The sequence below is a fragment of the Brachycentrus maculatus genome, unplaced genomic scaffold, assembly GCF_059751285.1.
Source record: "Brachycentrus maculatus isolate JH-2025_06_01 unplaced genomic scaffold, ASM5975128v1 h1tg000089l, whole genome shotgun sequence".
In the NCBI taxonomy this organism is placed as follows: Eukaryota; Metazoa; Arthropoda; class Insecta; order Trichoptera; family Brachycentridae; genus Brachycentrus; species Brachycentrus maculatus.
In genome coordinates, this window is record NW_028280843.1 from 1,939,442 (window position 1) to 1,953,884 (window position 14,443).

General features: G+C 32.5%; 1 protein-coding gene across 9 annotated transcripts in view; it reads right to left on the reverse strand.

The window, feature by feature from the left end:
- Positions 1 to 799: 799 nt before the first annotated feature.
- LOC148310710 (potassium voltage-gated channel subfamily KQT member 1-like) overlaps positions 800 to 14,443 on the reverse strand; it is a 261,723-nt gene continuing 248,079 nt past the window's right edge. For 8 of the 9 annotated variants that reach the window (XM_088257926.1, XM_088257927.1, XM_088257932.1 and 5 more), the window contains one exon: positions 800 to 2,824. In XM_088257926.1, coding sequence (XP_088114052.1) covers positions 2,493 to 2,824 — 332 coding nt within the window. In that variant the 3' untranslated portion in view covers positions 800 to 2,492. The remainder of the gene's footprint in view (positions 2,825 to 14,443) is intronic. The other variant, XR_015837366.1, reaches the window with a different exon arrangement.

Below are 14,443 nucleotides of genomic sequence, written 5' to 3' on the forward strand. Positions count from 1 at the left end.
AGTCTTTTTCAACAAGTCAATATATTGTACTTCCATGTTTAAATTCGCCTTGTTTAAATTTTTCCAGGGCAATATAAAGCTAGTAAGATATAAAATAGTCAATAATCATGTATTTGTACAAAATGCACTTGGTTACTTTCTCCTACATATATGACTACGATATAATCACGTTCCGATCAACATATTGAAAAGTTATTTAAAAGCTAATAAAATAAATGGGTAGTATATTTCTACCCAATAATAGCACGTAGAATAAAAAACTATTTCACCGGTAGAATTTTAAGGATATCATTACCAATAACTATTTAAATCTCACCACAAGTGTCATCCATCATAGCCAACGAAAAAACAACAACAACGAAATAACAATAAGAGATAACAGTTTTTAAATGATTATACCTTACTTCTATTACAATATATTACACTTCGAGATACCCTTCGAATAGTGCCATACTATAGAAACGCAAAAATTAATTATGAATATTCAAAATTAATATTTAGGTACATAAAACTATTTTTTATGTAAATTATGGTGAAAATAATCGAAAATGCTTATTTTTTCTTAATTATTATGCGTGTAAAAACGAAAACTATTTTTTAATTTCCAAAATGAGATATGGATCGTTATATATATATAAATATATATATATATATATATATATATATATATATATATATATATATATATATATATATATATATATATATATACATATATATATATATATATATATATATATATATATATATATATATATATATATATATATATATATATATATATATATATATGTACGAATATATAGATTTGTTCGTGTGCGTCAAAAAAGATACTGAAAACACAATCTTTTCTAGGGTATTAGGTACCTCCCTTAGTGGCTAATTTCCTAATACGACTGTATTCGTTGGGTGTATCGATTAAAGTGCCGAGAAAGACATAGTTTAATTTTTCCGTACATGGGGAATATAGTTATGGAACAGTATTATACGCCTATAATATTTCGTTTCATCTATAAAATTTACCTACTATTTTAGCATACTTAAAAATATTGATGAAGTGAATGAAAAAACTTCAATATCAACAATAGAACCGCCAAAGAGTTATTTTGACTGCTTAAATTTTTGTTTGTTTTGTAGGAAGTTCATATTAAGAGGTTTGAAATTTTCAACATTTAATCGTAAAATCACGATGAAAAAATAAAATTTTGTGGTCAGGTTTAGCCATAATCCATTTGCATGAAAATTGGTACCTACTATTTTCAAAGTACATTTCAATATATTACAAGTTTAATATGGTAAATACCACTATTTCGTAAAATCTTTTATTACACGTGTTTCAGTGCATTCCATATCATTTTCAAACACCGTACATATGTGAAAATGATGCGGAACGCATCGAAACATGCGTCACAACAGATTTTTAAGAAATAGTGGTACTTACCAAATAAAACTTAAATTGAAAATGGATAGATTTTATCACAAAGTGACTGCCGAATCAATTAATCACAATATTAAATTATCTTCTAACGGATATAATACAATTAAATATTTATATATTTTTTTCGAATGATTTATTGTCCCCTTTCTGCCGCATTTACTGTACAAAATACTTATTTTTCTTCAAACCCTTATCCGCACCCGATGGTGCGTAAGGCACTGCATCATAAAAACATAACACATTAACACAATCGTTAACACATAAAGGAAAGGTGATCAGCCCTCCGCTTCAGGTACCAGTGATATTGAATAAATATTAGAGTGAAAAATCACCACTAATTATTTAAACCCACCCCCCTGGGAATCGAACCCGGGACCTCCATCACGGTAGCTAAACACGCTAACTATTACACCACGGAGGTGGACAAAGAAATGTATTTTCACTTTTTTCAAGTTTATGCAGTAGTATATTGTCCGCCTCTGTAGTGTACTTGTCAGCACGCTCGTCTACCGTACTAGAGGTCCCGGATTCGATTACCAGGGGGGAGTTGAAAATAAATATAAGTGATTATTTTTCACTCAAATATTTATTCAATATTACCCTGGACTTGTACCAGAAACGAAGGACTTTTCTTCACGTGTTAACGATTTAGATAACACCGGGTTTATATGATGCAGCGCCCCGTGCACCATCGGGTGCGGATATGGGTTAGAAGGAGTAAGTCTGGGCATTTACGGGTAAAAACCCGTAAATGCCCAGACTTCCATATTCTTCTTAATCTTTGATGAGATGTCATAAAATAATATGAAAATAACTCATGTAATTGGAAATAATCCACATTTTGTGAAAAAGTATTTGGACACACTCAAAAAAAGGAGTATATTTCTTCATATATTGTCAGTTGGCGGTTCTGATGTTAAAAATATTGGATGAAAGAAATCTCGCTTAATTCGAAATTGAGTAGCCCCCGGAAACAACAGTGAGTCGGGATATAAGTCGTCCAAAGGGGAGGAGGTGACAGCAGCAGATGACGGGCGCCGTAGGGGGGCGCGTGTCAGACCTCCTCGGCGGCTCGGGCTCGCGGGGGCTCGGGCCTCAGCAGGTGCAGGTCCAGCGGCACGGGGGCGTCTCCAGCCCGCCGGCCCCGCCCTCCCTGTCTACCGTTGCTAGGAGTGATGATTATCTCCGTGGCGGCGGCCACCCGCAGCAGGGCCGTGTCCTCAGTAGCCAGAGAGTCGTAGTCCCCTTCTATTTCCCCCTCCATGCCGTCACCCTCGAGGCCGCCGTCGTCTTCTTCCGCGTCGACCTCCGCGTCGCCCTCGTCCAAGGCATCTCCGGCCCAGGCGCCGTCGTCCGCCGAACCGCTGTCACTTCCTTCCCCAGACCCTAGAAAAAGATCGTGTTAAAAAGAGGTGACACAGAAATTTGATGTTTTAAATTTAAATATATCGAGAAAAGTATATTGACGAAAAGTATAGTATTAATAAAAATGAAAATGGTATTTTCTGGCGTTTCTCATGTGTGTGATTATAATCCAGGATTCGGACCTCACATACTGATAAAAGAGTTTCTGCTTAATAAAAAGTTTATTTTCATCTAACCAATAGATGTCTCTAGTGAAGTTCTAGTGATTCAAGAATAATGTTTCAACTGAACTTGAGTAGTGTGGTTGTCAATAATGGGTAAAATTGGTGAATGTTACGTGTGTGTAAAGTGATCGCTTAAACCAGCCTATGACGGTCGTCAGCCCCGTAAATGCCCAGACTTCTTTATTCTTCTTCATATTTGATGAGATGCCAAAAAATCATATAAAAGTATAGTATATTTGGAGAAACGTGTATTTGGTGAAAAGTATATTTGACGAAAAGTATATACTCCGCCTCCGTGATGTAATGATTAGTGTGTTACTATCATGCTGGAGGTCCACGGTTCAATTCCCAGGAGAGGGGGTGAAAATGAATATTAGTGATTTTTACACTCGAATAATTATTTAATATTACACTAGACTGATCGTTGAATGAATACGTTGCAGTGCCCTATGCACCATTGGGTGCGGATGATTAGAAGAAGAGAAGGGTGAGGGTTAGAAAAAGAATAAGATACTTCGCAAAAAGAGCGGGAGTATAGAACGAGGACGGCCGAAAAAGACAATCGGAACCTAAAATCTGGCGGTGTCAAAAGTCTGCGTAATCGGAGGGCATGAGTGTGGCGTTCCATCCTCTCTGCTTACCCCTACGGGGAACGGCGTGATGGTGGTAGTAGTAGTAGTATTAAATATTTCACTTTCTCTGGGAATCGAATATAAACCGCCGTATGCATCCGCAAAAAAATGTTCATATGTATAATATTATACTTACCATATCTATCAGATTTTGGGACAATTTTGAGAAAAACAGTTCAAAATGGACGAAAAAATATTAGTTTAACATGTGCCATTGAAAATTTATTCATTTTGAGTGGTGTCTTTTAAAGCCGGGCTGACGACTGGTAGAAGAGTGGTTGGCTTACTTTATCGTCATAAATATCTTTTTAAAGTTGGTACTCGAATACGTAAAAAATCTGACAAAACTGTTTTCCGGATTCAGCTATAATATAGAAATATATAATAAGAAAAAAAGTTTTATCATTATATTCATAATATTTTTAGGTTTGTACGGGTAATGAGGGTACAATTAAGTATTCCTCTTGCAAACCACGTTATGTTAAAAAAAATTGGCAGTTGCGGCAATCGGTAGAAGATGAGCTTTTTTAAAGATTTTAGAAAGTGAACTGTCGATCGTCATAACGTGTTTTGCAAGAGTATTGATTTTTCTATTCCATTTTATTGCTAACATAACGAGTTTTGGCAGATTATGTTGAATGTGGACGGTAATATTTTTAATTTTCTACCGATTGGCGCCATTGACTAAAAAACTTAATTTTTTAACATGATGTGGTTTGCAAGTGGACTACTTAATTGTTTTACAAGATGAAGAGTAGGTAAGTGCCTACCTACTTTGAATAAATTCTAGATTTCTAAAAAACTTTAAACCTACAGGTAAAATTTCGTCCCCAGGACATTGCTAGGCCTTTGGGAAACAACTTATTCCGATTCAACTCAGTTATTCCATTTTATTGACGTCATAAAGGTTCCCCACCCCAGGACATTAAAACGGAATGTACTTTAACTATCCTCTGGTTCACCCTTTAATTTGCTCTTATTTACTTTAGTATCGGAACTTTGGTCGCAAATGGCCCACAAAATGTCAAATATTCAAACAAAGAGGGTAAAAAGACGAAGACTAGCACGTTTTTCGATTTTTATGGTATCTCGCTCTCAAAAATATATATCGGTTTCAATACAACACGAGGACTAACCGCTACCAATGAAACAAGTTTTGAATTTTCCAAAACGCTGAGCCAGTCTTTTTAGCGGAAGACTTTAGATTATTTTAATTGCTTATAAAAGAAAGACTGAATTGGACACAACAATGACACGTCCTAACGTTCATGCTGTAAATGACATAAAGCTCACTCCTTTCAACAACTTCATATTTTAAAAAAAAAATCAGGAGATTGTTTTTAAAGTTTTAAAATATAATGAAATGTATTAAAAATAAATATCAAGCCACCAATTGAACTTTTTAATTTGCAACAGATATTTTTAGGTAAAACCTGAATGTTTTTCTCCATTTGAAAAATATTTAGTTTGTTTAAAAAAATAATTAAACTATACCTTTTCTTCAAAATGCAAAAACAACACTTTCTGCCCTGTAGCAGATAAATATTAAGTTTAAAATATGCCGCTTTTGCTGGGATATGGTACATTTTCTGGGCATTCCGAAAACATGCACAACTGAAAATTGATGATTTTTTATATATGACGTTGTTGAAAGGAGTGAGTGATATGACCAAATTAAACTATCCTCACAGAAATAGAATTTTATGAGTGTCGTAGGTACAAAATACTTAAACGTAAGTTGTACCTACTCGTAAGTACTGGTAGGTATATCAAATTACTTTCGATGCAAGAAAGGTTTTGCTTAGGACAGGTCACGTTGTTTTCGAAATATCAGCACGTGGGTCTTATTATACCCAATTATTATAGAATGGAGAGTAAAACATAAATATTTTTGTCTTACAACTAACGTACTGAATATAATTATCAAAAAAAACTGTTTTATTGTAATGTTTATTGAACCATTATTTAACATATTATATTTATATTATATTATTACAAAAATATCAAATTTATAGAGATAAATTTGTTATTTTGGAAAGACTTAAGTTGAAAAAGTATTTTGTATATTACTACGCCATCATTGTCCGCTTTCATAACGTAGTGGTTAGCGTGCTAGGCTACCGTGCTGGAGGTCCCGGGCTCGGTTCCCAAGGGGGTCGAAATAAATATAAGTGACTTTCCACTCTAATATTTGTTTTAATATCACCCTGGTCTAATACCTGAAGCGCAAGGCTGATCACCTTTTCTTCGTGTATTTAACGATCAAAATAACAACGCTTCTATACGAAGCAGTGCCTTATGTACCATTGGGTGCAGATAAGGGTTAGAAAAAAAAGCTACTATCACGTAGGCAGCACCAATGTAACATCACACTCGTCCGTCCTTACATACAGTCCTAGGTTCCTCTATATCTTTAGTCTCTGGTCATCTAGATATTTGACGCGACCAGATTTGAGGTTTTGATCAATTTGGTCATACCAAGTCTTTCTTGGCCGTTCTGTCTGTTCTATCATTCATTTAATTTACATATCGCTCACTCCTTTCAACAGCCTCATATATAAAAAAACGTCAATTTTCAGTTGTGCATGTTTTTGGAATGCCCAGAAAGTGTACTATATCCTAGCAAAAGCGGCATATTTTAACTTAATATCTACCGCTACAGGGCAAAAAGTGCTGTTTTTGCATTTTGAAGAAAAGGTATTGTTTAATTATTGTTTTAAATACTTATACTAAATATTTTTCAAATGGAGAAAAACATTCAGATTTTACCTAAAAAGATCTGTTGCACAGTAAAAAGTTCAATAAGTGGCTTGATATTTATTTTTAATGCATGTATTATATTTTTAAACATTAAAAAACGGTCTTCTGAAAAATCAAGTTTTTTTTTATATTTGACGTTGTTGAAAGGAGTGAGCGACATGTCCAAACACACATCCTAACGTTCATGCTGCAAATGCCATGTGACCAAATTAAACTTACCTGACAGAAATAGAATTCTGTGAATATCGTACGTACAAAATATTTATACGTAGGTAGTACTCGTAAGTACTCGTATATTACGAATTACTTTCGTTGCAAGAAAGCTTTTGTTTAGGACAGGTCACGTTGTTTTCGAAATATTAACACGTGGGTCTTATTAAACGCAATTATTGAAAAATGGCAGCTGCCAAAAGACTAAATAATAATAAATCTATGAATTAAATTAAACTTTATTATTTTTTTTTATTATTTTTTTTACATGGGAATTGCATTTAATATTGACCTTGCTTATTATGTACAAGGTTTATAGATCATTTCGTAGATTTTTGTTTCTTCTAGCTAATTAAATATGTTTTTATTTGAATCTGTGTTGGGAACAGAAGGGATAATCTAGTGTGGGTCAAATAGGAACTTCTCAGCATTTGCTCATTGCTGGGAGGAAACCACGTAAAACTCCTCAGGAGAAAGCGCACTGTTGACTGTCATCAGCAGACCTTCCGTCTTTATAAAATTTAACAACTTTTTTTTAACCACTTTTTTATTATAAGTACACTTTAACCTACCGGTTTCGACAAGAACCTTGTCATCATCAGGTTTATTAAATTCTAAAACATTAAAAACATCAAAATACTCATAATTAATTACATTCCTTTACCAAAAACTTCCAAACAAAGTTGTTTAATTGTATAAAATTTATAAAATGTGCCACAAAGTATCTGCAAAAAATTCTACAAATTAAATTCAAATTAATGAAATCAAAATTTGAATGGATGCTTAATCCAATAAATTATATCGATATTTAAAATATATCTCTACATAATTAAATTCATCACTCATATTCTTCTTACTTTTCCTTTATATAATTATTTTTCAATAATTTTATCGATAGTTTTATTATATTGGAGGCTGTATTGTAATGGGTCCGCCTAATGGTCAGCACGTTCTGGAGGTCCCGGGTTCGATTCCCAGGGGGGGGTCAAATAAATATAAGTGATTTTTTCACTGTAGTATTATTCAATACTACCCTGGACTGGTACCTGAAGCGGAGGGCTGATCACCTTTCCTTCTAGTATTAACGATCAAGATAACACTGCGTTTTACATGATGTAGTGCCCTACCCACGATCAGGGTGCGGATAAGGGTTTGATGAAGAAGAAGAAGACATATTTTTATACAAATTAATTTATACTATACGACTTCATATTCATTGTACATGATATGTAGTATTTCAACTATCAACTTCATCCAATTATATATTTGGTATTCAATTCGACAGATCACATACCTAATTAATCCCCAACCCGTTAGATTCAGATTGACAGAGGTAGTATTATTATTAATCCCATAAGAGTTATATCGTCATCGTTTGTCGGGATCATTCCAAGTTTCTGAATAAGCGCTATATTGTATTATTATTAATACAATATAGCGCTTATTCAGAAACTGGGTTATTCGGAAAGGGTGTGTGTAAATCGTACAAGACAATTATATTTCTGCTCACCGATAAAATATTGTTTACTTAATATGAATATCAATATTTTGATTAAATTTACTCTTGAATTTTGATGTATGTTTTTAATATACCTATTAATACAATGAAAAGTTATGTAATGTTAGTAGTAGCAGGCTATACCGGGTTAATAATAATAAATAATGATAATTTTGGATGATTTATATAGCGCCTTTTTCATTAAAAAAAAAAACTACCTAAAGGGCGTTATACGTATATGTGTAATTTAATTAAAATATTTACTACACATTTATATACACCGAACTCATAAAAAAGTATACAAAAATAAAAATAAAAATATGGTTAATTTTTTATATTAAAATCAGTTTAAAAATCATATTGAAAATAATTCAGTATCGCCTTTTCTGTCGTAAAGCGAATAATTAAATTATTAAAATAATAATTCACCTAGCCCCCATTCCGCATACCTCTCTGCCCAATGAAGTACTAAGTGTAACATTCATGTTACAAGTGCAAAAAATGATCACTTTAAACCAGCCTATAACAGGTCGTTAGCCTTATAAATGCCCAGACATCCTAATTGTTCTTCATATTTGTTATATTGATATTTTTCGTACACATTTCATGAACGAAAAATAGTTTTAGTTCAAGTAACTAAAAGATATTGTACCAGGAAGGTATTTGAAAAATATTTTTGTTAATTATACGACTAAGAAAAATATTGGTATTTCTTCGTATTTCATGAACGAGAAAAAGTTTTAGTTCAAGGAAATTACGGATATTGGACAAGGAAGATGCTAAATATTTTCGTTAATATTATGCGACTATGATAAACTTAATTAATCTCAAGAGGAGAACATTCTTGCTTTGAATCCCCGAAGGCTGAAGGAAATCGTTTGACTTGCCACTCATTTACACCCCAACGGAAAACTACCTACCCCTTAGGGATCGAACATCGATTTTCACCCTTACTAAGTTATTTACATACTGATCACAAGAGCCTTAAATAAGATAATTTAGATTGAAATTTCAGGAACCAAAACCCTTCATTATGATAAGTACCCATAAGATTATTTCGTAAGTCCTTGTGGATTGTATTATATTCCACTTTATAAACAAGTATAATGTTAATTACGTTATACCAAAATGTATTCCCTCTCGGAATAATTCAATAATGGCTCATTGAGACGTAATCACGGGTTAATTTGTGACGTAAAATTCAAAGAAATTTTATAATTAAATTTTACTCTTATTATTTGAAAGATAGAGGAATCATTTGACATATCGCTCACTCCTTTCAACAACGTCATAAATCAAAAATCGTCAATTTACAGTTGTGCATGTTTTTGGAATGCCCAAAAAATGTACTATATTCCAACGAAAGCGGCATATTTTTTACTTAATATTTACCCGCTACAGGGCAGAAAGTGTTGCTTTTGCATTTTGAAGAAATGGAGAAAAAACCTTCAGGTTTTACCTTAAAAGATCTGTTGCGCAGTAAAAAGTTCAATATTTGGCTTGATATTTATTTTTAAAACATTTTATTTTATTCTTAAACTTTAAAAACGATCTACTGAAAATCAATTTTTTTTATATATGACGTTGTAGAAAGAAGTGAGCGATATATGTATATATATATAAATATTTTATAACCATATATTCAAATCTACCTTTACCCGGCAACACATCGCTGCATCTGGTCAAATAGAAAAGTAATTGAATTTGCAATTAAACATTTCTAATATGCTTCATTTTACAATTCTTGTGATGCAACGAAAATTAAAAATCTACGAATCAACAATGCAATCGAAAACAGTGAAAATGCTAGGTGACTGCAGCTGTCAAGAAATACGACTTCAGCCATAAGAATGCGTGTGTTGCTGGTATCGTTACACAGACGGCGCTGCCATTGCGGTGAAAATAAGGTTTTTACCTGTCACAGGTGTGTGTATAAAAACACGCGCGTATTGGAATGCAATTTTGTATCAAATTTTCAAATCGATCGGTGATTTCCTTAGGAAATTTAAGATTTTTACCATACGAATATATGTATATGTATAGTTTACATTTTTATTTACAAGTACATATAGAATGGTAAAGATTAAATGTTTTTTTTTTACTTATTTAGTATAGTTACGAGAGTTTTTTTTATAATTTAATTTATTTTCTACAAATTTCTATTTTACAATCTTAAAAATAATCACGCTCTTCTCTCCAATAAAGGGACTAAGCTCTTGTACTTGGAGAAGGATTTACACTTTTTATTTATTGTTTATGTTAATGCTTATCTATTATAAGCCCAATACATGTTTACCATTCATCGATTTGACATTACTGATCTCCTAAATTAAATAAAGCTTAGCGTGCGTCGAAGAAACACTTGGCAAAAATCTATATTCGCAGTATTTAAACATAATGCAAACAATGCCATGTTTTCTCCGATTCCGCGGCTTCACATGTTAGCCAATGCTTTTGAAAGTATAGATTTATTTAATACATTGATAACAATGTATTAAATAAACCATATGGTGGATAACCACCTTGAAGTCTGTACTTTCTCAGCATTTCTTCTCCATGTAATAAAGGATAAATTTAAACGCTGTGTTTCACTCTCTCTCGCTGCTCGCTGATAGTGTGTGAAGGAGACGTGTATTTACCAGTGCTTACTATTTGATATTTTATTATTATTTTATGTTTAAGACTTTTTGTTTCTCTATTAGTGTATTATTTTTAAATAAGATACTATAGATATATATATATATATATATATATATATATATATATATATATATATATATATATATATATATATATATATATATATATATATATATATATATATATATATATATATATATATATGTGTGTGTATTATGTTCAAGGCATTAGCCGTTCAATAAATAAATAAGAACTAAAAAAATATTTTACTTTGGACAATTTCAACAAAATCATTCCCTTTTCGACCAATGAGTTCAATAAGTATGCGCTCAAGTAAGTCCAAACGTAAAGGGGATATTTCAGTTTTATCGTACAGTTTTTACGTCAACATTTGGGAGTTTCGCTTGCAAACTGCTGAACCATAAAACGGTGCCCGCTGGTAAATATTCTGCATGTACCTATTGTAAGAATTGTGGTGAGGGATTTTTTCGTCCCGATGAATGTGGGATTTTTGAGCATTACCCAAAGCTGAGAATGGAGATTTCTTCTGGAAAATTTTCAAGATAAAAAAGAAAACCAAGCTTAAAGAAATTCTAGCTCATTTATAACAGTGTGTTTAAAAATAATATAGGACTTCGAAGTAATCTTCCGAAGTAAATACGGAATATTTATGTAATTCAGTATTTTTTAAGGGTTATTAATTAGATGTAACATTTCTTGGTGGAACCGCGTTTTATATGATGAAATAATAATGATTTTATTTCATCAGTGACCGGATTTTTTCGTTACCGACATCATCAAATTGGTGGGAGGCTAGGCAAAATTCCACGTTATAAATACAAGAAGGCATAAAATCATACTTAAAACCCCATACCATAACTTATGTGTAATTATTTTTATACGCATAATACACTACTTAAATTTACTTAATTAAAATTCATTTTGTCAGAATTTTTTAAAATAAAATCATGGTTTTCAAACCCTTATTGTGTTTATAACACCAAGAATTTTGTCTAGCCTCCCATCAATCTGATGATGTCGGTAACGATATATATGAAGGCAAGGTGATCAGTCCAGCACTCCAGATTATATAATATAGGAGTTAAATATATTTGTTGGGATACAGACGACGAGAGGAGCTTAATGGAATAGAAAATAGAGGCGGAATTGTAGTTGAGAAGATTATTATTGCAGCATTGGTTAGGGCACTCGGGATTACATACGTGTACCGGAAGAAGCTTCGAGAAACTAAATACTTCTAATATGTACGATTTCCTTGAAGAATAACTTTCTTATATTTATGAGTAAAGCGTACGCGTCAATATTTTCATAATCTTTAACCGCACTATGCATGTGGAAGTAGGTACGTGATAAGCGCACATTGACTGTACCATTTTGCGCTATCCTGTATCTTATGCGCTTTCTTCTTCAAACCCACATCCGCATCCGATGGTGCATAGGGCACTGTATCATATAAATGTAGTGTTATCTTGAACGTTAACACATGAACGAAATGTGATCAGCCCCAGAAAAATAAAATACCTTAAATCTACGAACCGTTAGGGATACGCACATATATATCCCAACAACACTTGAGTACAAGTCTTCATAAGTACTCTTAGACGTTTCGAATTTTTTAAAGTAAATAGTGACATCTTTTATTGTGTTCACAGCCACCCCCCATTTCTATGGCGTTTATGTGACATGTCTTAGGGTTTCAGATTCAAGAGATCTGATTTCAGCCTGTATATTGTTCTTCAAGAATATTGGAGGGTAAAAGACTTGTTTATATACCATATACTATTTATTTGATATCACCCACTGGGAGGATTCAGGTTTGGTTGGTTCTGGAAAATGCGTCCATCCGACGTTAATGTCGCAAAATCTATACATTATTATCACCTCAAAAAAAAAACAAGTAGCGTAGAACGGGGCTACTTGAACATTGATGTGTTACTTGAGCCCAGTAGGTACAAAAAAAATCTGTATTTGGTCTACAATAATGAACGTATCGACATGATTCATTGTTTCCCTGACAGATGACACTTATTGTCACGATATGTTCATTATTGTAGACCAAATGCAGATAAATCTCTTTTTTGTACTGGGCTCAAGTAACACGTCAAAGTTCAAGTAGCCCCGTTCTACGGTACTCATAGTTAAATAATGCGCATTACTGCCCTATCCCGTACTTTAAAAAAACGGAAATACGTTATTTTCATATTCGAATTACTCCTACTTCGTATCTAACTTCACGTCTTTACAAAATAGCCTGGTCTATCCGCTCGTGGAAAGTTCATACATAAAATCCCTAAAAAGTTTTCTTAGTAAATAAATGAAAATATTAAAACTTTAAAATATTTCTTAACTTTGTGACATTTACTTCACTTAGAGCATGAATTTTGTAAAGTATTTTTTATTTATTTAAGTTTTACTTTATAAATACTACTTTTACTTAAAATCTATTGTGACGCTGTTTCAATGCATTCCGCATAATTTTCAAACACCATCAGCAATTAAAATCATGTAATGAAATGAAAAAAATGACACGGAATATATCGAAACAGTATAACAATAGTTTTTAAGAAAAAGCGGTATTTACCGAGTAAAACTTAAATTAAAAATGGATAGATATTACTACTAAGTGACTGCTGACTCAATGAATGGGAGTATTTTTTGGCCAAATAACTATATAAAGTAGAATGAAATATCTCATTTTTATTTCACACATTTTATTTACATACACACATAAATATGCGCACATAATAGGGTTAAATGTCAAAAATAAACAAAATGTGACTTTTTTATTTTCTTCAGAAGATTTTAAAATTAATTTTATTTATTAAACGTATAATAAAACACATTAAATCACATCTTACAAGTTATATTACTTACGGGAGACTGTCATTCACAGTAATCCACTGCAACCTGCGCAATATCATTTTTTTCCCACAGTAAAGCTAATTTAGAAGTAATTAGTCCCTGTTGAATTTTTACCATACATTTTCTGATTTCTATCCCCAACTCTTGTTTAATTTAATTTAAAGAAATTAAGATGTTTTCCAACGAGCTCAAATCCACATGAACGCTTACCGCGGTAATGTTGGAGTCATATTCGCCTGATTGTATAATATTATACTACTAAATTTAAAGTAACACCGACCGCAAATATGCAAAGGAATGCGAGCTTAACAACCGGGACTTCACGCTGCTTTATTTACCAGAAGGGTGTTTAAGTGGTCATCATTTGTGTTTATAGATCACATTACTTCTTAACTAATTAACTTACAAACGAAAAAACACGACGGTTACTGTAAATTGTAAATGAAAACATCTACGGCGGGCGGTTGAAATTAGAGAACAGTTTGCAAAGGATTACATAAAGTGTTCATTTAAAAATAAGACCATTCCGTGGAGGTTTCGTGTGGGATTATTCGAAATTGAAACTATTATACTGCGCTTCGAATACATAAAACAATATTTTCCAATTAAAAGGGATTGCTAGGATTATAAATTTTTGACCGCTGGGGTATTAAATATTGATGTGCAGCAGTTGGTGGTACTCGTATAATGAATAACAAAGCGCTTGCAGCTGATTCTCTTGTTTATTTTCAATTGTATTCAACAATTTATGTATTTGTAAATCGATTACCTGATACATTGTTTAATATACATA